The sequence below is a fragment of the Bombus huntii genome, chromosome 2 (genome assembly GCF_024542735.1).
Source record: "Bombus huntii isolate Logan2020A chromosome 2, iyBomHunt1.1, whole genome shotgun sequence".
Classification (NCBI taxonomy): Eukaryota; Metazoa; Arthropoda; class Insecta; order Hymenoptera; family Apidae; genus Bombus; species Bombus huntii.
The window spans coordinates 7,494,031-7,521,662 of NC_066239.1; the positions used below are offsets into that span (position 1 = coordinate 7,494,031).

General features: G+C 33.7%; 1 protein-coding gene across 9 annotated transcripts in view; it reads left to right on the forward strand.

Moving 5' to 3' along the window:
* Positions 1–27,632, forward strand: part of LOC126874172 (uncharacterized) — a 137,017-nt gene that overhangs the window by 98,936 nt on the left and 10,449 nt on the right. For all 9 annotated transcript variants that reach the window (XM_050635936.1, XM_050635879.1, XM_050635888.1 and 6 more), the window contains 3 exons: positions 9,236–9,299; positions 19,343–19,599; positions 23,727–23,790. In XM_050635936.1, the coding sequence (XP_050491893.1) occupies positions 9,236–9,299; positions 19,343–19,599; positions 23,727–23,790 (385 nt within the window). The remainder of the gene's footprint in view (positions 1–9,235; positions 9,300–19,342; positions 19,600–23,726; positions 23,791–27,632) is intronic.

The following is a 27,632-nucleotide window of genomic DNA, read 5'->3' on the forward strand; positions in this document are numbered from 1 at the left end:
ATATAGAAGAAATATGAAAGAAACATTTTATTAAAAAATCAGAGTATACGCCGATACTTATCGCAGCCACCGCGGATGAGACGAAAAAATGTAACTTTCCCAAGTGGAGAAATGCTAATAGTCCGGCTGGAATTTAATTTTCGATGTTCTTCTGGTCTTTTGTCGCCATTTTTATTTATACTGCCACAATTTCCGTTAGCAAGAAGTACCGATGTTGAACAATAGTTATGAAGTCTCGTTTTAATATGCAATCTTCGTAATAACTACATCCGGCATTGCAACACAGAGCTTTCATGTAAGTATCTGTTTTAGAAGATAAAGTATCGCGTAGCTATGAATTTTAACGAGTAATATATATGCTACGACGAACATTTCCATGATAATAAGAATTAATAGAATACCGTAATTAACGTTCTCCGAGTACTGATTTGATCAAGACGAATTACGTATTTAAAATCACTGGCTAATTACATTTTCTGTTTCCGACGATGAAAAATATATAAAGAATAAAGGGGACAGGGACGAGAAACACGCACTTTTGTGTGATTTTCTATTTTATAACACATTTTTTTGATGGGAATCAGGACTGCAAAAGTATCAAAGCACAAGGATTGTAATGTCCAAAATGTTGTCCGTAAGGTAGTAGTAAATATTTGGTGTACTGGTTAAAAACAGGGAATGTTCATTTTGTACTGGAACAAAATACAGATAGAAATGATGAATACTTTATTAATCATACACGTGTCGTGAAAGTAGATGTCGACTTTAATTCAAGATACATAAATATGATAATTAGACAACAAATTAACATATGTGATTGATTCGTTTAATTTCCGAAAATCTCTTGCATCTTTTGTTTTAGTCTATCATTTTTCATTCTTATTGCAAATAAATTAAGTCACTTCCTCTTCCCACATTTGCAAGGAACAAAATCAACTAGAACCTGGATCAAACTTCAGTCGTCTTTATTCATTTTTAATCTCATGCTTGCTGAGGTTTCTAGATTATTCAATTAACATTGAAATTGCCAATCTGCGATATACCAAATTAAATATATTAAATACAAATGACTGCAGCTAGTGCGATGCGATGACAATTAATGGATATATTTAAAAGTAATTGATAATTATAATAATAAAAAATCTAAAACATATTGTATCGACGAGATTTGTAGTTTCGGTGTTAACAATTCCTCGACGTCCTTTCGACGTTTCGTATCGTTTGAAGGTTCATGGCTGCAAGCGTACGGCGCATTGCACAACTATGCGAATAAGCTGCTTTCCATTTATAAGTTCGCAACATTAGCAACATATTGCGATTGTACCAGAGATTGCGTAACATATACCAGGCAGCTAGGAAATTCTGTTTGTCGAGTGCAGACGTGGGAACTTAAAGAATATGATATTCAGAAACCAGTGGATAGAATTAGGAATAAAGGAACTATCAGCTGCGTGAGCGTGACCTGCTTAAATAATAGCAATTTACTATACGAACTGTTACTATTGACAAAATATCTATAGGATATCTCATTTTCAATACATATTCGAATATTCGAAACAGCGTTTCAAAGAAAACTCACTTTGTTTCGAAAGGGACATGCTATGATGGCCAGAAATCTTATCTAGATGAACGTGCCTTCGAGATTTCAACGTGGTCTTTGTTCTTTTTTTATGGAACCGTAGATTCTTTATGCACCGCTCGATGCATATTTCAATTCTCTATAAAAAAGTATTATGGTAGTTGGTTCAAGAAATGATTACTTTGAAATATATTTTAACTTTAATCTTGTGCAACTTATTGTATGAAAGATAACGTAGCGTCTTTACGTTTATGTTTCTCTTGTCTTTCATACACTCAATTTCACGAAATCAACGTTGAAATATCTTTTAAACTAAGCATTTTCAGATACAAGTATCTTATCTACTTGTTTGTAGAGAATGAAAAAGTGCATCGAATGGTGTGTAAAAGAATGTATAAATCCATGTAAAAAAAATAAAGCTCGCATTGAGATCTTGAAAATTCGCCTTCACCTAAACGAACCTGGTGGTCGTCGTAAGAATATTCTTGAAATAGAACAAGTTTTGTATGAAATACTTTTTCGAACAACGTGTACTTTAGCAGATATTTACGTGAATCGATGAAAATGAGTCCCTCTGTATACAGTACACTCGGATTAATGATCGCATGGAGAGATTTATAATCTCTAAAAATGAATATAAATTATCAGCACGAATTTACCATTTTTCTTCTGTTCCATTTTGCCATATCATATTATATACACGCGCTTAATCGAGGAATTGAGACGATAAATGATGATAAATGTCAGAAGCGAAGATTTCCAATAGAAACAAAGAACACATTTCTATTTAACTCATTAAGATCGGCGAATGTTATTGTTTTTATTATTTTTACCAACTAGTTCTTTCGTTAATTATCTGCGCGTTTTTCACTTTTGATAATAGCATATTGTTTCTCAATGATTAGTTGTAAATTATAAGTGGACTATACTTGAGGTTATTTGATAGATAATAGACATTTATAATAAGCGAAGAGTTAGACGATAGACAGTAGATATGGGTAGTAAAATAAGGTTAAGATAAGATTGTGTGTGCGAGTAGGTGGATATGTGTATAGATGATTAAGTGAGAGTACAAGGCAATGGGAGAAATGATTGTGAACCGAGTTCCTTTTATGACTGGCAGGCTGAAAATAAACTATACTACCACTTAAGATATTTGTAGGGTAGATTGCTTCTTTTTACAATTTCTTTGAAATTTTGACGATACGTCATCTATACGTGATTTAATTGTTAGAGAGCCTAGTCTTATCGAAATGGAGATATTCACCGTTAGAGTAGGAAGATTTAACACGTAATCCTTATAATAAGCCGCTGCTAGCGTAACTTTTTGATTAATTACAAACAAAATATCGTTCTTATAAAGTTGTTAAAAAACTAATATGTAGCTAAGAATGGTGGCCAGAAGAATTTTTTTTTAAAGAAAAATTTAGCTCTCACCTCATTGTTTTCGAATAAATTTATTGTGAAGTACGTGTAATATCGGTAAATTCGGTATTCAAAATACTACATGTCCTAATGTGAAACTATCGTCGTATTCGTTTCTCAATTGTTTGTTGGTGTACGCGCGTAGAAAGTACAGACAATGAAGAAATTTCCTCCTAGATGTAGAATCTCAGACGCGCGTGAAGAATAGAGTTGTTCGAGTGTCAGCGTCTTTTACTTTTGCGGGATATTGTTGCGCTATAAATACCTTCAGTGAGATATCAAGAAACTCTGCAATTTGTAGTGTTAATTCTATCACTTTTATCATATATCACTTGTTAGCTGTTCACTTTCGCCATTTAATCCTTCTATAGATTTAGAAGAAGAATAAGCGATGAAAAATTATTTTGAATTACTTGAATTTATACATTTATAACATATTTCATTTTCTCAAGCACAGCTAAAATAAATCACTGCAGCACTTAGAATTTTGTTCACCGTAAGAGCAATTTTTAATCGCCCTTCAGATTAGTCAAATTCCCTACTAAAGAGATTGCTTTTTATTTTTTTAATCACTCATATCGATTATCGTTTCAACCTCTCAATTTTGACGATTCATTCACTTGCTTTACTTCACTTTCGAATTAAATTGATATTTCTCCGATAACTCTGGCAGCATGGGTTTACTTCTACGGCAAAGTACAAGCGGAAGAATGTTGCGAGAGATTTCCTCCAAGTTTCCACGGCTTTCCATCCGATTGTTGTTGCATTCGACGAATGAATGGTTCCTTTTTCGTGTTCTCTGACAGCCTTCCCTTGAGAACCGGACCAGATCCTTGCAAAAGATTCTGCGGTTACTTTTAACCTTTACCTTCGATCAAAGGCGATGCAACGATCCTTTGATCATAAAGCAGAATTAGTTTTTCGTAATCAACGTCGAAGCCAAAGAATATTTCGAAACGATGTCACTATACCGCGCGTATACCGTTTATTTCTCTTAGACCTTTGAATACAAAAATCATTACTCCGTATATTTAGTTGGTTAAGTAGTTATTTGAAAGTAAATCTAATTTAATCTTATTTAACATCGAAATAATGGTTACTGAAGATGGTCTATACAGGGAGTCTCGGGTAAAGCGAAACATCTGAAGAAGGAAGAAAACGCAGACAGCCAGAGGCTAATAGCAAGGGCAAGATGCGGAAATGTTGTGGAAATGGTTACTGGTTGAAAGAGGAAAAAAGAAAATGTGCTTTATGTAGTTTAGAGATAGGCAGCTTAAAATATTAATCAGAAGATTGCTGTGGATTAGAGAACTAAGAGAGAAAGATATAGTAGAAGATAAAATATGCGAAGCGATGATAAACTGGTTAAGAGTTTCGGAAAAAAGCGTAAAGATATAGGTAATGAACTAATTGTGAGTCAAACGTAGCTATGTATTAGTAATATAGTACTAGGTTGTCCGAAAAGTTTCTTTCGTTTTATAAGGAAATAATAGACGCACAATGTTTTTTGTTTCATATTAGTTTATTGAATTATGCACGAACATAATAATAGAAATAGAACAAAATGAATCATACCTAATTCAATAAAATAATATAAAACAGAAATTGTTGTTCGTCTATTATCACCTTATGAAACGAAAGAAACTTTTCGGACAACCTAATACATAGATTAAGTATTGGATAATGTATATAGGTTGAAAGAAACAAAGATATACATGTTTTATTAATTTATTAATTTTTATTATAATTTTTAGATATAAGAGGAAATATGTGTGTTTGGGATGGAAGTGTGGATGGGTGCGGGTCTTTGGATGCGCTGATAGATGCTCTAAGAAATATAAGAGAATGAGTGGGAGTTAGAATGTGTAAGCCAAGTACTTTTTCCGGACTATGAAGCCGAAAAATACACGAATATCTCGTCCATCTTGAGCATCTTAGATGTTTCTTCTTTATTTTAATAATATGTAATTCTAATCCCTGGAGGTCACAGAATACAACTCGGTTTGCATAATATACTAAATCACCCAACAGCCTTCCATCCCATATCATATCTCAGTGACCTCACGCTTCTACTTCGTATGCTGCATATATCCCTATTCTTTGAGCGTTGCTCCAGTCGTCAATGTCTATTCTCATTACTAATATCATTCTATTTATACGTAAACTTATGTCTAAACTTACTTATTACATCCTGATAGTGCAAACTGCCCTAAACTATTTCCTTTCTTCCTTCATGAGCATCTCAAATATCGCATTTGTATTTTATAATAGAAAAGATCGTGGAAGGAAAATATTGCTTGTTTAAGGGAACGAATATTATAAATAGTCTGCAGATGTTTATGCGATGTTTTTAGTTTTACGAATATAAACTGCTACTCGCATTAGAAAAACTCTGACGAACTAAAAACTGAAGATTCGTTAGGCACGGAATACAAAAGTAGTTTTTTACTACGCAAAAAGGTAAAGACATTAGATTTATACGTATATGGGTTCATAGTTCATGGCGTTCATTGAATAGGTGAACGTCGACAGATCTATAATACACGGTGAATAACTCGTTTAGGAGTTTATACCTCCGAAAAGGTTAACCTGCGAATTTTTTCAAATTACCTTCTTATTATATCGTAAGATTGAATTAACATACCAGGAAGTATGTCAGCTTGGTATTACGACTTAAAAAACCGTGGAGAATGTCAACTAGTCTCAACGAGTCCTTGTTTGTCTGATTAGAATTCTAAAAATTCGATATCGTTCATTACGACGATTCAAAAGATCGGAAGTCGTTGTCCGAATAGCTTTGCTTAAATTTTAACTCATTCCTATGGACAATCACGAATTAATGAGGCCAATAAAAGGCTACGTGTCTAGAATCACTCGTGTCGAACATCTCGTTCAATTCACAACGTATTTCAATTAAGTTTCATAGTTCCATGTGTCGTGCTAATAATTCGAGTAATTAGAGTATTCCCAATTTAATAACTAACAACACCAAAACTAAACCAATCTTCAACGCTTTACACAAGCCTCTAATAAATCTCATCGAGTCTTAGGATCCTTAGAGAAAATCTTTAATGCATATCGGTACTTGCCATTGATAACGACAGAACTCGAAAAATGCAAATTTCAGAGGAGAGGCTTTTTAAAATTTGCAAAGAAATCTTCTTGTGTCACTTCAAACACATTCTAAGGCTGACTTAATACAAGATAATAGAAGGTAACGCTATTCTCGAAAGCGGTAGATCCTTCCATTCGTAAGGTCAGAGAGCAACAGCGTTGTTGAAAAACCAAAGCCAGATTGATAACGACGTAAGTAATGATTTTGCCCTCCGACGAAAAACTGATTATATTTAACTAGGAATTATAAATATAGCGTTTTACACAATGAAAATAGAGACATAGCGTAGACTATTGTAATTGGATAAAAGGAAAATTGAAATTCTTTCAGTCGTGTCACTTTAGTCTATGCCAAGCGGCGATATGCATTAAAGATTTCTGCTCGCAATTTTCGCTGGCTAAATTCGAGAATGGAAAAACATAAAAATCATAATATTTCCATAGTGTTCGGGGATTCGAGGGATCCTTTCCGTAACACTGGTGATTTCAAGCATTCCATTAACCTTTTTCCCCTTCGATTCTAAAGATTCGGATTTTCTTTTCCTTCCGATTACGAAGTCCTCTATCATAAGCGTATAAATAAGAAAGCAACGATCTTAACCACGCTTCCAATTTTTCCAAGAGTTTTCCATGTTTCCCTTCTGAAAACGTATTCAACGTGTGTCGACTACGTAACGAGTGTTTCATCGAGCGTGCGCGAAAGATTTCGAGATCCGACTATGTAGTCCACAGGTCCACAGAATTCACGAATTCTGCCAAGTTCTTCTACGTGGCCGGCGTAATGAGCACTTCCTGTCGTTCCTTCGAGGATTCTTCTGTTTCGCAGGCCTATCACGGAGTTGGTAATCGTCCCTGCATCAGAACGGTAGCCTAGGTGCCTCGAAATCCAGGTCGCCCCATTTTGCAATTGGCAATCGGCCTGATCCGCTGGCGAGAAGACTGCCAGCAAGTTCCAGTCGTCGAGTACTGCCAGGTCGCTGTATCTATCGGTCGCCGGGTCACATCTTCTACCGTTCTTTTTTTTTTTTTTTTTTTTTTTTTGAACAAATTACGAACTTATCGTATTCTCATTTTCGTGCCACTTTTATATCGCTCTTCGATAAATTTTCTATCATTTCTGGAAACTTGCGATGTCTTTCGTCGGATGTATGCGTCCTTTAGTTATCCGTGTATTTTACGTTTCTGTTTTGGTTTGTTATTGAAGCTTAGGCACCGAGAGGATATAAGTAGTAAGAGCATAAAGAATAAGGAACACAAGAGGCACCATATAAGGTCAAGTTGAAGTTGTTGGTTTTAAGTCAGTTGATGTTAAGTACAGGAGATGTTCGATGGTTGGAAAAGAAGACGATAAGTGTAAACCCAAGAATAAAATGTAACTGCAAATCCGTTTTAAACCAGAAAAGGGACTATGAAAAATAAATAACGAATGAAAGATAGCTGTCAATAAATTGCGGACATTTATGTAAACTATTATTTGCACAAACACTATTAGAGGAATGGAACCTGGACGGAAATTTATTTTATTTATTAAATATTATAATAATCCCTGTTTCAGATATTTTAGATATTTCTGCATTTTATGTGTACTCTGTGACGTATCTGCACCTTTACATTTTCCATAAATACATAAAAATTCACAGTCTAGTTACCATGATTCGCTTCGTGTATTATTTTAAATCAGTAAAATAAATCGAAGCGTGTTTTTCTTTCTTTTTTTTTTTTGTGTGCTTCCAATTTAATTTTAATTTTTGTAATTGAACTTTAATAAAGAATTTATATTGAAACATTTTTTCCCTATATTAAATTTTTTTCAGAATTTTTTCATAATTCGCGATAGATAAGCTTCAACGTTCTGAAGCTCTTATCGAACTCGTTCGTCTTCTTTTCTTGTTCCTTGTCGACATTCGCGTCGTATCTTCTCTTCCTGTTTTCGTTCGTTATTATTCTCCCGCAGCCGAACCCACCTCGTATTTTCGGCATCCAGGACAGTCTTCAATTCCTCTGTTTTCCAAAGAAAATTCATCGAAGTCTATTTTTCACGAGAACGGAAGGAAGTCGGGCGAGGAAAGAAGAGAGAATTGATTCAAACGCGCGGGAAGTTCGCGGAGTTCAGCTTCGGGGATGGGGTTGCAGGTTGTCGAAGTAGCGGAAATCCACGGCGCAGGAACACTGTCCGAAGGTGTTCGCGTTAAAAGTTCTTTTTGTTCTTTTCGAATGAAATAGTTGGAACACTAGCAACTGAACTTAGATTTATTGGTTTCTGTGAAATTGGAATTGCAATAAAGAAAAAGATTCTTCGTTCTGCGACATACAGGAAATGTAAAATTTGTAGTTCTTATTGATCTTGAAATTGAATTGAAAAACTATTGTACCGTATTTCTTCAAGTATAATATTTTATCGTTTCAAGAGAACGAATGTTCATTTAGCAAAGAAAAATTCGATAGTTTTACAAATTTTATCAGAATCGCCACGGTACAGATGCTAGGTGAGGCAAATCTCTATTTAGATTCCATTTCCTTAATCGTACTCATAAAAGCGCAAATTTGTATAAATGGTACACGTTCTACGCGTAAAAGAAAAAGAACATGTTTTTAATTATCCTGATCTGATCGCTAAGTATTCTACTATGGCGAAATGGAATTAACTCCCTGGTGAGGTTCTCAACTAACTCCACGAAAGATTTAAATCTAGACTTGTAATCTTAAGACTCGACCTAATTCGAAATTATTGATGTAAGACGGATTAGTGTCATGCGTTACTTGAGCGAAATTATAACAGTGTCTACTATATCGCGCGAGATATTTCGGGATCTTGCAGTAACAGTGTTAAATAATCGAACACGTTACGAATATAATTTCTAATTTCCGTTACTTTGAAATTAATTTCAAAGTGGATTTTACGTACTTAATCTACGTCCATTTTATTCGCAATGAGAAATGCAATTTATTATTCTCGTGTTTACAAATGCAGAAAGTAAACACGCCACCCTTTTTTACCTCGGATATAATAAAAATTATTTTTAATCTCGTATTAATGTCGCCACTTAATTTATTCACTTTCCACACTCATATTTGTCAGAAGAATAAAACGTTACGTAAATTCTTTTATCGTTACAGAGGAGAAGTGCGGAGATAACGGTGGACAGTGGGGAGCAGAATGCCGTGTTCATCCGCATTTCCGGTGAGTGTAACTCGTGCTGCATTAAAAATTTAAATGAGCGTTGACTTATTTATCTTTTTTAAACCGTTGTCTTTTCATTTACATAATGAATTTGGAAATGATGTTATACAAATGCAACATCCAGTCGAGTCACAGTATTTTAAATATTCCTTCCCTTACTCATAAATATATATACGATGTTTAAAAATACCATTGCTACAAATAGAAGTAATACAAATGTTATAAATATTGCAAGTGTCGCGTGTATATTTTTCTTTCCTCGTCTTTTAAAATTACGAATACTTGTACGAAAATAATATCGAGAAGTTTCATTCTCAATTATGTACAACGAACGTAAATACTTTGTCCGATTAAAGCGCTTATCTCGTTTACCTTATCATCGCTTTTTTCCTCTTACTCCTACGTCTCTGTACATAGAATCGAATATCAATTTATTATCACATTACGCAAAAAGTACGCCGATTATCGAAATCTTGGATGCATATTACAATAATTCATCACGGAATACATAAGTATAAGAGCATATTCAGAAATTGATTTTATAACTTTCGATTAATTCAGATAATTAAAGAGCTATTCGTATTACGATCGCTTCTCGAGATTTTCCCTCTTTCCGATTATCGCATCCTTATAATCTATAGAATTTACCATACGTGCCTCCAAATTATGGATATTATATCGCAGTAATTCACTTAGACACAGAAAAGTTATTTCACGAAAAACGCCCTTTCCCGATTTAATATTTTCCGATCTACAAAAAGTACATATCCACAAAAATGTCTAAAGAAATTTTAACTTTCACGAAATGTCAACAGGGAATGTTTTGTCGATCTTCATATTGACGCTTTCGGACAAACATGTATTTTTTTATATCTATCTTTTGTAGTACATAATATAATACTATATATATATATATATATGTATTCGCGTTCAAAATTAATAACGCGTTAGTTTTGATTACATAAGTTATAAATGTCTATGTGAATAGATTTGAAACTGTAAAATTACATAATATCATTGAAAATTAAATTTTAATGCAGAAAGTACCAGTTTATAAGTATTTCTTCCATTATCGATACAATCTGGTATTAAATTAAGTTACGAACGTAATCTTTTTCACATATTTGTTTTCTATCCGATAAATATTTGTAAAGACTCTTATATCTGTTTTTATTGCTTTGTATTTACTTACGTGTGCGTTCAATCGCGTTTGACGGGATATTGCACATATGTAATTACTTTCAACCTTGTAATCCATCATAATGAAACGTGAAGAAACCCGATATTCGAAAAGGGGCATCCAGAGTCATCTTTTTACAGCTTTGTCATTTTTTACTGGAAATAAAGTAATCATATTTCTCGACATAATTTTATTCTACATTAAAAGGTGAAATCTGTACAGTGCCGATTTTACAGGCTTTTCATAAATACCGCGATTCTATAAACGAGAGAAAGCTTTAACTTTGAACATCTCGAAATATAATTTTGACAGATACGTTAATAATATTCCAAATAACTTCTCCTTTGCTTCTGTTAAACAATCGCAAAATTTAATATTTCTTTGCTTCCAAAAAGACATCATACTATCAGAATCTTTCTAATCAAATGCCAATGTTTCTTTTAACGATTTTACTCCCAAATTGTTCTCATGAATGTTGGAAAAACGTTCGTGCCTTAGTTTGCGTACGAGTCGAATTACTATGCAACAAAAAGAAAAAGAAAAGGAATTTAACACAATTGCGATTCATTGTTCCACTAGACAATACCAGCGTACTCTCTTGAAATAAATGAGAAACCAGCGTTTTACGAAAAATAAAATTCGAACGGTTCACGAGGAAATAGCAAGCATTGCGCTACTGAAGCAACGCGAAACAACAACAACAAAAATAAATCATGTCCTTTGCCGCAGTGGGATTTGGTCGAACCATTGCCCATTGTCCACTTTTTTCCCGTCCCTATGGTAGTGAATCTGTTTGTAACCATAAATTCAATTCGAATTGTTCGCAAGAACGCTGAAACAGAATCGCATCGTGTAAATGAAGCTGCAAACAAACTACTGAAACGCGAAATTATTATCATACTAAGAAACCACGCAGCGTAATAAATCATTGTCGCTGTAAGTGCTAGCTTTTCGTATAGCTTACTCGGACGATTTAGCTTATTCGAAGGAAATTTGGAATTTTAGTTTTCCGACTCCATTTATCTGAACTACGTCTATCGAAACGAAATTTTGGTTATCGCCTGATTAATTGAACTTTTACCGATTAAATTCGCTTGTCCGTGAGTTCCTATCGTGTGAACGGAAAATAACAGATAGCTAGAGATATCGACGAGTTTCTATTATATGAACTTCATTTATATATACTATTTGTTCGTCGATATCTGTTCGGATAAATGCAGTTCTACTGTAATTACAATAGTAAATACGTATGGATTATTCTACAATTACGCTTCACAGCTATCTCCTACTTAGAGTAGACAGCGAGTTTCGTTGAAATTTTTATCAATTTTACAAAAAGAAGTCACAGAGAATCTCCTAAAATTATGAATCTGTAAAATCCCTATGAAAAATTACGAATCGGTTATTTTGACAATTCTATAGATCTTTGCCGATAAATAAAGAAACTTGCTCGAAACAAGGATACGAAAGGATAAGAAAAAGTATAAGGAGTAATCAAAGCTAGTTAAGATTTGTGTTGAAGTGCCATTCGATCGATTTGCTCGGTAATAAACCGGTTGATCGATAAAGAAAACATCGATCGAAATAGACAAACATGCGGAGAACGTTGGTTAATGAACGATACAAGGAATCATGGCACCGCACTATTAATCTTTTAATTGGTCGTTAGAGCCGAAGGGAATAATTGAAACAATTAAACGGGGAATTCTAACTTACGATTGAGTTTTCTCAAGACGTCCGATTCGATTAGAAAAAGGTTTACGAGATAGAAAACGGGAATGACGATCGGGAAGTATTGTGTGTTTCCCACGACAGTGTCGATAAACGATAATGGACCCTTGTGTTTGCCATATTTGTCTTGTCTAACGAAACGTTCCTGTCCGATTGACTGTGTGTTTACCGATCCTGGACTTAACAGATAGCCGCTCATTGAATGCGTCAGTAAATCGTTAACCTTCGATTTCACGATGGGACTTCTCTGTCCGCACCTTTCTTTACTCTTTGTCTCCTTTGTTTTCTCTCTTTTTCTACCTTTTCGATTCGGACGCATTTTACGCCAATAAAATTGCGTACAGTGGCTACGAAAATCATCGTACGAGGGTCGTTCAGATATTAATAGTCGTCGGTTTTGAAATAACAACGATACAAATGCATTTTAAAAACTTCTTTTTATTTGCAACTTTAGTATATGTACTAAGTTAATTTTCAATATAATCAGCAGCCCTATTTCAATGCTTATCGTAACGATAAATACGAGTTTTTGTATGCGTCATACACTTTCTTCGTCATTCACCTCCGCCGTTTACACGTAAGCATCGTCTTGCACAGTTCCGTAAATCATCGTTTCTTGCGAGAAATGTTATCGTTGATTCTATAAGTACATTCAATCTCGGTCTAGTCTACACTGTAGAAAATCTACTTTCTGGACAACCGTTTATTATATCAACTACATGTATATCAGTTATTACAAAATTACAATTACCATTAGATTTATATCAATTATGCTCAAGTATTCGTACATTAAATTTCGTATCATGTGCAGGTATTTTCATATGGTAACTAAAATTTCATATTAAAGTTTATAAATAATTATCAAATAAAATTTCATGTTATAAGTGGAAACGAAATGACATCCTCGTTGCGAAACTACTTAGAAATACTTCTTGCGGGCACTGTACTTGCATGAGGGAATGGATATTTGGTGCGAATGTTTCTATTAGTAAGTAATTGAGTTTCGAATATCGATTCAGATATACATATTTATCATCGACGCAGATGGTTGTGAAAATCACGTCCGACCATCAGTGAGTTTTGCATGGTAAGAGTATGTCGATTATAGGAAATCTTTCTGGAAGAAGCAGTCCAGTGAAATATTACGAAAAAGGATTTTCTCCTAGCGCACATAATGCTTGCAAACTATGAAAATCTTGTATGAAAAAATTGTGCAAACTGTCATTAGAAAAGATCTTGTGAAGCTTCTATTTGAGAAACCTGAATGTTTAAGAGTTTGAACGTGCTCGTCCTTTTGTACAAAGCAAGCAAATATAGGCGAATTAACGAGCGAATCAGTGAGTCTTACTCATTGATCACATCTAATACTATGTTTGGTTTGGTGGAAGTAAACGACTTAAAATTACGTCATCTTTAGGACGATGCTATACGTACACAGGTCTAAGATAATATAACATAAAAATGATAAATTCGCGATTGAACGAAGATCAGACGAAAATTAGACGTAAAAGCGGGAAGTCATGTCGATGATTAATCGCTATACGTTTATACGAACGCGTTAATGCTCGTGCTGAGAAGCGAAACTGATGGATCTTCCGCCTCGACCCGATAATATTTCAGGAAGTAGCCGAGCTACGAAAGAAAATGCGATGACTGACGTACAGTGCGCTTCCTGAACGCTGCTGAACTTTCTTACCTCTGAATGAATGTCTGCTACACGAATGAACTTTCAGAACGAATAATATATCGTTTTCTCTAGGTTCAATAAGAAAATTTTGTTTTCAAACGTTGATAGTTGCATGAATGTGTAACAAGAAATCGCAAGGAATTGTGAGTTCGAGTTATAAATAGCACTTCGAAGCTTTTTGTTCGAAACCTGTCGTCACGCTTCATGATTCAAAATAAAAGAAAAACGTTGTACGATCGTCTACCTAAATTATTAATAAAAGCCTGTAAAAGCGATATGGAATTCAATCGAAATGGAATTCTTTCCAATCTTTTTCAATAAGTATGATATAACGTATATAATAACAGTAATAATATAATGTATGATATATAACTTATAGTATAATATATCGCATAGTGTAATATAACGTATGATTGATATACAATATTTTTCAAACTATCGCGAATATCACCGTGAGAAAAAGGAGAATGGTGAAAATATACTTTTAAACCGACTGGTATACTCGGCAAAGAACAAATGGGGAAAAGTAACGAAGCGATAACCTCGATGGAATTTACGCGTTATAAAGTCTGTCGGTTTCTTTGACTGATAACACGTATAGCTGCAATTAGGTTAATTAGACAGCGACAGTGCGTGAGCACGCCACAGGCAGTGGCGGATCCAGAAAGGGGCGATTCAAGAGTAATAAAATATAAAAATGCTATGGTAGATATTGAAAAACTTATAATTAATGCGAGTTTAATTGTTTACGCCGTAGTATCGGACAGAGGTATTAAAATATAAATTACAAGGAAATTTTAAATCTCGTAAAAGAAGGTTCATAAATGTACCTGGTCGTGTGCTTTTACACATTTTGCCCCACCCAGGAAACTCACCTGGATCATCTACTTTTACTGGTCACGAGGACGCCGTAGGACGTTTACGTTCTCTTTCTATGAATCGAACTTACCTTTTATATCATCTACTATTATTTATTTGTTATAAAACATCCGGGTTAAAACTGACTCGCAGTTACATTCCTCTTTGGTTTGCATCTATGGTCTACTTTTTCAAGCTTAACATCTTTCATATATAACAAGTAGTTCTGAAATTTATAACTTAAACTTGGATTAAAATAGAATTATGTCTATAATGTTCCGTATTATTATGTTCCTTATTCTCTATACTTTTACTATTTATATTCCGTCAGTGTCTAATCTTCAGCAAGATACAGATCCAAACAGGAACGTAAAATATAAATTCTAAGAAGTAAGAAATTCTAACAATATAAAATTAAAAAATACAAAAATATAATACAAAACTATAAGTTATGAAATTATTCCCTGTTCCTCTTTGGTCCTCCTTCTACTTTCTCTCTCCTGTTCTCCTCTCTCCCTACTAGCAACTTACCTTTTATATAAATTATTAACAAATTAAACAAATAGATACAAAAATTCGTAAATTCTAGGAACACGTGACATCGAGCTGGATGACTTTAATCGTCTAATTTTACGAATTCATTCTTCCAGAGTAGACAGCATTTTATTTTAGTAAAGTATATATTTCGTTATAATATTTCATGTCGATACTTGGAAATATTAGCAGCTTTTAAATTATACTATCGCATGTTATGAAATGGGATGTTTTATCGAATGAAACATTAAACGCATATAATCCTATCAAAATATATATTCAATCACTGTAATTTAATATTACCGTGACGATGCATCCAATGTGGATTATGGTAATGAATGGTGCAAAAAATGGCTCTGTACTACATGTGGAATTTTATATTTGCTATCTTTTATTATCGAATATCCATTTTATTTTACACGTATCATAAAATACCCATTCTATTTTATCATTTCCAATAATAAAAATCGGCATGCTATATAACAAAATATTTTTTCGCTCAATTTCTAATAATCCTTGGATAAGTGTTTTCTTACACGAATAATAAATATAACGACGAATAACAACAAACAAGAAGATTTATGTTATCGAAATAAAAAAGTATAAATCAACATGAAGAGATAGGTCCCCTAATCTTTGTTGACCAAGCATTTTTACTTGACTCAAGGATTTCCAATAATAGTATCAATAATACAACGTACAAAAGCAAATAACTTGCAGTATCATCGCAGGAAAATACAGCAATTTTCGCGTTTATATTGATTAAGCTTTCTCCGCGTACATCAATTCCTAATGACAATTCGTTCTCATAATAACATTACATATAAGACACAAAATAACACTATAATAACACTAGTGCGTACTAACATAACACGTTCCTTCTTCGTTTTCTCACTCAATAAATACAGGACGTTCACGTTATTAGTTCCCAGCGTTTTTCTCGTAAACGATAAGTATGAGGAGAAAATGAAAGAGGGAGAAGACGAATGATTCAAAGTGATGTACATATTTACGATAATATTTTCCTCGCAAGTGCGTAAATGCACGTGCGTTCTGCAGCTGCGCTATTCTTTTAAACGGAAACCTCCCGTTTCGTTTTGCGCACATCGAATCCTCTCGTCTTCTACGAAAAAAATGTATTAGGGTAACACGATCGAAAACTGATTACTAATTTAAAACTAAATATTTTAACTTCAATTTTTTAGAGTTTATCATATAAAAGACAAAGAAGACATAAATACAATAATACTGCGTTACGTCTTTTCTCGTTTTTGATACTCTACAAAATTAAAGTTAAAATATCTTTTAAACTAGAAAATGCGCGAGCATTTTTGCACTTGCGGGAAGAATATTGTCCCGAATATATAGATCACATTGGACCAGTCTTTCTCCTCTTTCGTTTTTTCCCCTCATGCTTGTCGTTTATGAGAAAATCGCTGAAAACTAATACCGTGAACACCTTATATATCCAAAAGACATGAAGTTGTTGTTTCGGTATTCCTTAAAATAAAATTGCAATAAAAAATGTTAACTTCTGCGAAGGACCATGAATAGATTGAACCTAACGAACTGGGATTGTATAGGCAGTTGGGAAATTGGAAATTTGTTAATTAAGGTCAACTCTCGTGCACATGGAAGCTAGGTGTCAATGTAGGTTCTAAGATAGCATCGATTAATTGGTTTAAAATAAATTTTTTTATCTTACATAAGCACGGAGTTCATTTATTTTATTTACTTGGACGCGTTTCAACCGAATCGCTCTCTAGATGAGACATCGTTACGTAAACGTGTAAATTCTAAGGAAAATTCTTTTTCTTCTTTTTCCAATGAAGGACAAGTTTCGTTATCGAGTGGATGTATTCTGGAAAAAAAAGCATGCAAAAGGTTGGAAATAGGAGAAAAGTGGATGAATCGATTTTGAAAAGTGTAGTTGTGTAGGTAAGCGAAAAGTTGGGAATTTGTTAATTAAGGTCAAGTCCCGTATTCTGCGCGCATGTGAAAATTCCCATTATGTTTCTATCTTTCCATTGTAAACTCTACAATGCAACCGACTGAGAAACCGAGTAAAATTAAGTCTAGTAATTTTGTTTAGCCACTAATTTTATTCAAGTAAAGCGTGTAAGGTCTGTTTAAAGGAAGAGTGATTAGCCAAAATTATAGTATATTTTCTACAATATAATATTTCCTAAAATTATAACAAAAAGTAAATTAATATATGTTAATAGTATTAGAAACACTTGCAGAGCTTCGTAAATATGAAACAAATTATATATAATTGTAAAGAAAATGTGACAATTTTTGAGAGACTGCGCTTTGGTTATAATAATTGTGGACAAATTATAGTCAATTAATGACAGTAATCTGTAGAAAAATACCACTAACGATAGAATTTTCTTTTAAAAGTTAATATTCAGTAACAAAGTTAACGTCTTCTATCGTCTTGTCATCTGGAAAACTCTTTATCCTCGGCTTCTTCGAACCTTTCAAGATCCAATTTTCTTAGTCTGCGAGAGAAATTATTTTTTATAATTTATTAACAATAAAAGCATAATATTATCGAATCATCCAGGCACGTGACCGTCTACTTATTGTTTCCAGCAGAATATTTACACAAGCAGCGAGCGTCATACTCTCGCAACAATACTCTTAATAATTCCGAACACGAGCCCCGATATAGATTATTATATTTCTGCGTATTCATCGTCATTGACCATTTTTGTTTGCGTTCAATCTCGACAAACGGAGAATCGCAGTATCGCGCTGACGTAGAATTAATCTCCCAGTGATCATCAGTTTACTGTATTTATAATTTATGAAAGATTCATTTCGTGACTGCAACTATAGAAAAAGATCTCCAGAGCGGTTTGATTTAAAAAATAATTTTACTTTAATGCTACTATTAATATCGAATGGTAATATTTCTCGAGATAAATGTGCAACGATGTGCAACGTGATATACAAATTGTGACAAAAACAAATTCGATGCTCACAATGTACAGCATCTCAAAAACATAAATCCTACAATTCCATAAGACCATTGTTTGTCTTTATTTCAACCATTGATCTTCTAGTACAAAGATAAATTGCGAGTAACATCAAAAGCTAAATGTCACCCACCATTCATGACACGTAAACTTTCTTTGTTATCTCGATATTTACGTGGAATCAATTATTCGAAAAACGCCCACATATTTACAAAGAAGAGAGCCTGTATTTTATGTCATATTCCTCTTCGTACTTGGTTTATTTTATTGTTAAAAAAATTCCATGTTTTCATTGATAAACGTCATCGTGTTATTTAGCGTTATTTTTAATGTTAAGATAAAAGTCCACTTGAAAGTAAAACTATCGCGAATTGCTCTCAAGAGTATCTTGACGTAGTGTCCACTTGTGAGAAATACTCTCGAGAGCAACTCGCGATAGCTTTATGTTCAAATAGAAACCTACCTTAATGTCAAATCTCTGATAGCACGGACAACAGAGCATAAGTGAGAATTATTAGTTTTCCAGAGAAAAATTTGCCTGCAATCTTCTTGAATATACGCTTTTGAATATACAATACTATTAGAACCTAAAATAAGATAAAAGAGCAACAAAGAAATTTACCTGTTAGAATCGTAAGCAAAGAACACGGTCACCTGTCTTTAATCTGTACTACCTTTAAAGTGTTGAGAGCGACTTTTCATCTTATGGCGACTCGTGAGGTCGCTCTCAACGCATTGTCCACTCTTACGAGAAATACTCGCGAGAACAACTGACAAACGAATACACAGTGAAACTGTTATTGCTGTAGAGCTGCCCTCGTGAATATTTCTCGCAAGCTGACAGGACACTGCGTTGAGAGTGACTATCCGATCTGACAGTGACTTGGATAGTCGCTGTCCATTTACGCAACTGTCCATTTACGTACACTTTCGAAAGCAACTGGCGATAATTTTACTCTCGAAGAAACATGCGCACCTATGTACCTTTAACGCGTTAAAATCGCGCGACATATTTCATCTTACGATTCACGCGATTCACATCTAACGATTTCTTCGAATCGGTTCGCAGAAAATGCCGCATTGCCAGCATCCGGCGTATCGGTGACTTTGACGGAAGTGCGCAATGAAGCCAGGACAGATACGACGTTCAGACGCTTGTCAGAGGTAGACCGCAGCCTGCTAGAGAGTTTGGATATCGGTCGTTCCAGGCCCAGACCCACCGGTCGATTCCTGACGATGCACAAGAGACGCCGTAAGAGGCTTACCACGAGATCCTTAACCGAAGAGCCTGGTATCCTGGACGATATCTTCCACGGCCTGGTTCAGGTAAGCCATTGATCGACGAGGATTTAACCTTATATGTATATGCGTAAAAAGATGCCGTTTTCTCGGAATCGTATCCACTGTTATCTATAAGATTCGGCGTATCTTACGATACGTATCGTTTCGATATTTCATTCGTGTTATTAAGGGAAGTTGGTTAAAGGAATAGAACGTATACAGATTTTATAGGATATTAAATTTTATATTTGAATAAAGTGGAAAGCTTGTAAGAAAGGAATATATAAGGAAAGGATATCATTGAATGTTTTATAAACTATACTTCTTAATATTGGATTAAAAACTTGGAAATCTTGAAGGTAAACTATACAAGGTTTTTCGTTTCTTCTTCTTCTCTTTTTTTTTTTTTTAATATCAGATTAAAAAGTTGGAAATGTCGAAGTTGAAACGTAACAAATGAGAGGAAAGCTTGTAGATTATTTTTGTTTAAATTGTTCTTCGAGTTTAGATCGTGACATAGTGAATTGCAGTTTAAGACAAACTAGACTGCGCTATCTCGTGTTATAGAACGTCGGGAGACTTTTGAGCTAATATTTTGAAGTTAAGTTTAGTTGTTTATATTAGTATCTTTGATCAAAGTTGTTGAAAGCTGGATCATAAATTACGGAATAATCGTATCGCGTTATATCTGTGTCAAAGCTGCGTCATTACCTCGATAATAAAATATATGTGACGTGTATGAAATCGAAAACTAGATGGTTCATATATTCCGTTCGAAGACAAATGCCAAGTTTGTTAATTTTTTTATTTTTTAATATCGAAACTTTCGTATCTTCGTATTTCCAAATCTTCGAGTTTACCAATCGTCTAGAAGAACGTTCCAATCTTTCAAGTTTCGAAACTTGAAGACCCCGAAACTTCCCGAAAATTGATATCGATACAAGCAACGCGAAGAAGAAACTTCGCGAAACTTCAAATAGTCTCCCAACCGAAAGGTAGTTGTTTCCTCTTGAGATACTGTTTTAAACTTTCCAGCAGACAGGATACATTGTTTACGGCATCGATATAAGTATCGAGGATTTGGAGATTCGTGAAACTTTTTGTCTTACGTACATATACTTTGAAAAATCTCGATACGAAATGAAAATTTTCGATCTGCGTGTTAATTTTCTTGCTGTTCTTCGCTTCAATCCTTGGAAGTAATGTAAAAAAATATGACATACTAAGCGGAAACTATAACTCTCTGATTTTATTTTATTTTATATTATTTTATTAACCGATTGGAAAAAGAACACATTAGCGATGCAAAAGCAGGAAAGTTACCCAGGTGAGTGAATAATTGAACCAAAATTGAAATAAAACACTGTAAGTGCCAAAATTGAAAAATTTTGATTTTTTATTGGAAATTATTCTACGTACCAATGAGAATACTGTAGTATAGAATTTATATGCAATTTCCATTTCTAAATATTTATTAATAATGCTAGAGAATGGTTTCATGATGTCGTTTCTAGTTAACTGATATTTAACTTTTGTTTATACCATCTATCTAAATGATTGAAACATTGAATCGTTTTTACAACTAACAGATAGCACGAACGTAATTTTTTTCTGCAGATACACTTTCCTTTTTCATGAATTTGTGAAATTATCATGCACAAGTTTTCTTTTCCTCCTGAAAAACTCGTTTCTTAGCACTTACAGTGTTTTTTTACAAGCACTCTTCAATTAGTAATTGTAATTACTGAAACTAGTTAATACTTAATTACTAAGTAATACCTAAGTACTTAAATAGAATTTAATTAGCGAATATGAATTAAAAACTAATGAAATAAAAACAAATCCAATGGGACAAACAAGATCTAAAGCGACATAGAAGGTCGTTGATGTTAAAGTAGATAAGCGAGATAATTGCGGAAAAAGATCAGTAGATGCATGTAATTTACTGTTACATCCACGACGCTTCATTTTTTCTGACTGATTTTGTACAACTTATTAGATCGAAATAAAAAAACCAATTAATTAACGAAACCGGTCCGGGTAATCGGATCGATAAAATCCGAAGTAGTTAAGACACTTAAACTGTTAAGTAATTGAAGCGGAAAACCGATGACACCGGTCGAATGATCAGAACCTTTGTGCAATTTAACCGGTTAAATGCTAATACATTGCTGGTCAGTAATGATCGTGATACTGGGTGAAAGTCATTGATTCTGCTTAGAATTTACGCGTTCGTTGATTCTCATGTTCCATAGAAAAAGGGAAATATCGCTGTATTACGAGAACAATAGCACCGATGCGTAAAGCGTAATTTTTTAAAGAATAAAAAAGGATCGAGTTTACTTAATCATGCTCGTAACTATAAAAGAAAGAAGATGTTTGATTGCAAGATAATTTTAGTTCACAGAGAAAAAATAATAATGTCTACTTTTTTCTTTTTTTTTTTTAGAAATGCTGAAAATGTGTTTTTTAATGGACGGAAATATGAATTTTATCATTGTACTGAAAGAAGAGATTACACTTTAATAGGAATTATTCCTGTACAGTTGTTAAAAAAATTTACAAAACACATATACATAATTTCGTAATGTTCAACATGCTGAAATTCGAAGCGTGATTTCCATCATTTTAATTTTATCTGTTAATCAGAATAGTTGTAAAAACGGAGAATAATAAGCTACATGTAGCTAAATTTGAACAAATTTTTTGTTATACTTATAAATTTAATAAATGCATGACCCATTCTATATATATTTATATATATATATAATATATATACACACACACTCGGAGGATCAATATTCCATCTTGTGCTTAATGGCATAAGGGTACATTTAGCAGCATATTCATCCAAGTTTCAATTTGTTCCACCCTTTTAAAGTGAAAGAAGATGAAGACCTTCTATCTAAAATCCATTTGAACCTCCTTACACTTTCGTTATTAATTTAAATTCACGTCGATTTTAAAAAGTTGAACGTCAATATTATTATAAGAAGTGTGTGCAAAATATTCACGCGCATTCACTTTAAGATAATATATTTTCTAACGGCAATTAAATGTATTTACACGTTCTTAAATTCTATTATTTAAAGATACAAATGGTCATGTCGTATTAAAAGTAAAATTTTACTTGTTGTTCGTTACTGCTTGTATTTTTTGTAAAATTCAGTGATAGAGATTAATTTCGTTTATGTAGGAATGATTTCTGTTACAAAGTTCAGTCTTGTCGTTATCGTTCATTACAAACTTGCGTAGCTTGCTTAACCTTGATACGAAATTTCGCACGATATAATTTGTTTTCCTACGATCATCTTCGATAATAAACTGAATATTATATTATCTAAATCGCGTATAATATATTTGTAAATATATAGTGTCTCGATTAGATCACCTAAATATTATTTACGATTGAATGAGAAGCTTATCAGGACAAAGTTAAATTATTTCAGGGCACAATTTTTTTCCCAAGGTCGAAAAATATAGGGTATCATTTAAAAATACACCGATAACCTTGAAATCTTCTAGAAAAGATGAACTTGAGAAAAAATTCTTCCCACCGTTACACGTGCTTCTTGAAATAGTTTAGCTTCGCCCTGAGAAGTTTTTTCATACAATCGTAAATAAGACAGATATCTAGTTAATCTCGCGTAACTGAGATACCGTGTATACGGCCAAAAAAATATTATCCGCAAAACAATTAAGTATTACCTATGTATATATATAAAGATACTATATAATAATTACATCAATTTAATTATTAGTCATATCCTTAATTTGCTATTAATTCTGTTCTCTAATAAACGAAATAAACGCAAAGGTACATGTGGCAAGCATTCTGCGAAACTTTCGTATTCCATACGTTCAAAAGTTTCTATAGCAGAACGTTTGAAATTTACTGAAAGCTCTCTTTGAATCACTGCCCCACGTATGTATTATTACACGTTTATTGAAGCTTGCTATTGCTCCGAGATATTTCACGAAACGACACGAGAGAGTTCGATTAACAGAGCCACGTTCCAGATCCTTAATGATTTATTTTATTATATTCTCGAGAAATGGACACGGTTGTTCCATTACAGTGACATTGTGCTCGGGAACACGTTTCAACCCTTTCTAGCGGCGATCGTCTATTTCACTGTCGACCTAATGCGATATTTGATGGTTTGTTGCAGTGCGTGTTACAGAAGGCTAGCAACTGGCGATTTAACGCGTTCACGCTGGAAACGGTGACGGGAGGTAAGCAATTAAGAAAGAAGAAGAGAAAGAAAAGAAGTTTGCTTGTTTCGTGGCTCGTTGAACCTCGACAACGCGAACACGTCGAATTTGAAAGCGATAGACGAAAGCTCGAGGTTAGGCAGCTATTTTCCAAAAGATTAAATTAATAATCGAATGGAGTAAATTGGTTGAAGATATTTACGTTCGAACGAAAAGTTTTATTGCATCAATTGAATCATTAATACGTTCCGTGCTTTGTAGGAATTGCATGCTTTTAATTGAATTTTTTAAACCAAGTCAATCTGTTTGCTTGAAATATCTAATTACAAATAAATAACAATCCTCTCCGTTGAATTTTTTATATTTTGATAACGTTTAATCGTTTTTCTGCTATTTTCAACGAATAACTGATCGAGAATCATATTTTTCCCGGTTACGAAAATTGCACGACTAGTGTTTATTAATTATTAGAATAATTTATAACAAAGTTTGCCAAATTCTCGATCGCAAAGTTGAGGCAGCCTGATGTTCGTCTGCAATGCGAATAAAAGCTGATACAAGTCAATTTCAGCTGATCAAGGTTTAATATGCATTACTTGGTAAAAGGATGGAGAATATTCCTATTGCCAATAGATTATGATGATGCAGTGAATATTAATATCTATCTTTTTTATATTTATATTTGCTATGTTGAATATTTTTTTATATTCTATTTCATTAAATGTTTAATACTATATGTCACTTTGATAATACCAAAGTAAAATGCACATTACAGTTTCTAGTAAAAATAAGATTTGATAGTTGTTCAGAGAAAGATATTCTCAATTTTTTTATTTATCCTGTAATTTAAATACCTACCGAAGCTGTTTGTTCCATCGGGTTGTTGCGGGATTCTCGCGGATTTTTGTGTATAATGTTTTATTAATACCCACGCCCCGCCACGAGAGAATGTTTACGTTATCCACGTACTGAAAGCTTCAGCGTTGTATTATGTATTTTATAAAGCAAACTGGCTGGTACGGCGTTTTACTTCTGCCCTGTTAATATTGCAAAATGTCTTTCACAAACAAAGTATTTCTTCCGAGAAGTCGTTTCTGTCTGTTGCATGAATTCAAACGAGAAGATGCCTTACAGCAACAATACGATACCAAATCTAAACGAATGATATCCGTGAGAAAATAATTGCACTACAGGTTGGCGCCATACAGTAGAATACAAACTTCGTCATTTAGGAAATGTAAATAATTCAATTCCTTTTTAAAAGCTATTACAAAAATTATACAAATTTAAATAAAATTTTAACGTTGTATCGTATTGTACTCTATTCGTTCATTATACCGAAGCTTATGCCTATTACAATGTTTTCGTGTACGTGCCTGCTTGATACATTTTGTTTCTACCTCGGTTTATTCCTTCAAGCTAAATCTTGGTAAATAAAATTTTAACAAGGTACTCAAGTACAATCGTCCTGTAAAAAGATTTCACAATTTTTGGAAAAATATTATATACATCTAGCACGAACCTAGCACGAAATAAAAACGATAATTTTATTATTCGAAAAAAATTAACAATTTACGGATCGTTTGATATACGAAGAAAATTGGATAAAATTGTATTTGCTAATGAAATATCGACGGTATAATGTAAAAAGAAAACAGCAGATGCATTGATCTATCTTTCGTTTGTACAATAACATAGAGAAAAAGGCAATTTTATAAATTTATAGGCCACAATAGAGCGATAAATTTAGGAGTTTTCTGTAATACAAAGAAAGCACCATAAAACCTTCACGTAGCGAAAAAGCTGCAATAAACAGCAGATACATAATTCACCATCGATGCACGCTTTCTAAAAATTGGATTTTGCAGCGGAACATGCACCAGCATCTCGATATTCACCGTCATGTGTGAAAAAGAATCTTTGAAAATATAAAAAAAAAACTAGAAAAGAAATTCCTAGAAAGAAGCGTCGCTTTTAACGTAACACCGACCCGATTTATCATTCAACGTCAAAACCGCGTGTGAGCATGCAAAGAGCAGCGGAACGCGGAGCGTGGTATCGAAAAAAAGGGTGGTTCCCGCTTGAAATAAGAGTATTTCGCTTTTCCAACCTGCAGGATCCGCGAGAATCCTCGCGATCCATCGCGATCCAATATTCACGCGCAGCTTGATTTATTTGGCACGAGCCGGAGCAAACTGAGAAACCGTGATATTTATGAGAAAGCGAGAACATTTTCGATTGGTCCTGTTTAAGTCCGGTGCAGTTATTAATTTACACGCTCGGTGGTCATCGATAGCCGACGTTATGAAATTTTTTAGAACGACTAACTGATTAAGGACCAACCCGATAATTTATCACAACGTGATGAATACAGTGGAGTAACAGGGAGACAAAATTGTTGGAACAATGGAATTTTCGAAGAACAGAACAATCACGTTTCTGACGTAAAATTTCATCTGTTCAAAGACTGATTAACGTCGATTGGCAATTTCTTTAAATATGGATCTGGTATCTTTTTGCCTGCTAAATAACGCAATTCTTTCAACGTAAGTAACCGCATAGAGTTAGGTTCTTTTTCTACTTTGAACCATCGAAGCCTTTTTCCGTGACGTGAGAAAGCACCATTCCAATTAACACTCTTTCGTTCGTTTTTTCCATTTGTTTAAAATCGTCGTTATTAATTGTTTTTATCGCTTTATGTTTATCTAAAATCATTTCATTACGTCGGTATATTTCGAAGGTTTTTCCGCTGTTGCATTTACCGAGGAATCCACGTACTTTGGATAATGATCGATATCATCTTTTTGCTTTTTAATATGAATTTTAATGCGATCTGCGATCGTGGCTTTCCCGGCACCGTGTATTTCTGCTAATTCTGTTACAGTTACATCGCTTTCGAGTTTTTCAATTATGTGGTATTTTGTTTTCATAGTTAAAGCGCTATTAATTCTACACTGAATTCTTCAAATCAAAATTCATCCCAATTTTTCACTATCGAATTCATTCTCGAATAGAGAAAAGAATACATTGTGTATGGTCACTATGTTTCGTATGTGAATACTATTGTGTACGAATGAAATACGTATGTACATATTTGAAACGGAAAGAGGCATCCGTTACTAGGAAATATCGTGTTCGGATGATAGAGCGTTCGGATATTCGGATAATAGGTGTTCGGATAAGGGGGGTTCTACTGCACTTCGATTTCCGACAATTTTCAATTTCATAAAATTGTAGAATCTAGATGGAAGAAATAGTGATGTAAAAGAAATATTAAACGAATCCTTGGAATTTCCTTTCCATAGCCACAGTGTCAGGAAACAGAACTGGAGAATGTAAATTGATTGGAAAAATTGAAAACGAAGTGTTGTATTAAACCAACGTTGATTCTCAGTAGATTAAAACAAGACAAATTTCATAGACTAACAAATTTTCAACAATGTAAACGATTTGGATAATATCGAGATAATAATTAGAAGAAAATGCACGAAATACAATATAATATTTTGCAAAATGTAAATGTCATGGTGTCGCGTATAATCTATCGTGGCTTCCAGGGTAAAATATATAAAATTCGCGTGACAGTCGACGTGTTAACCGGCTTTGCTGTTAATTATTACCAACTTGAATGCATATGAAATATGTTTTTCTTTTTTTTTCTAATGAAACTTTAATCGTATACAGTGTCTTCGTGATATTAATTAAATTTATGAAAATTTTATACAAATAATACTAAAGAGTAAAAGCTATTAGAAATGTGAATCGCATCCGTGTAAACGTTGTTAATTCTCTTCTTTATTCCTTCCTCTCCCCTCGTTTTATCTATCTTCCTTTCATCATTTGGAATTTTTCTGCTTTAAAGT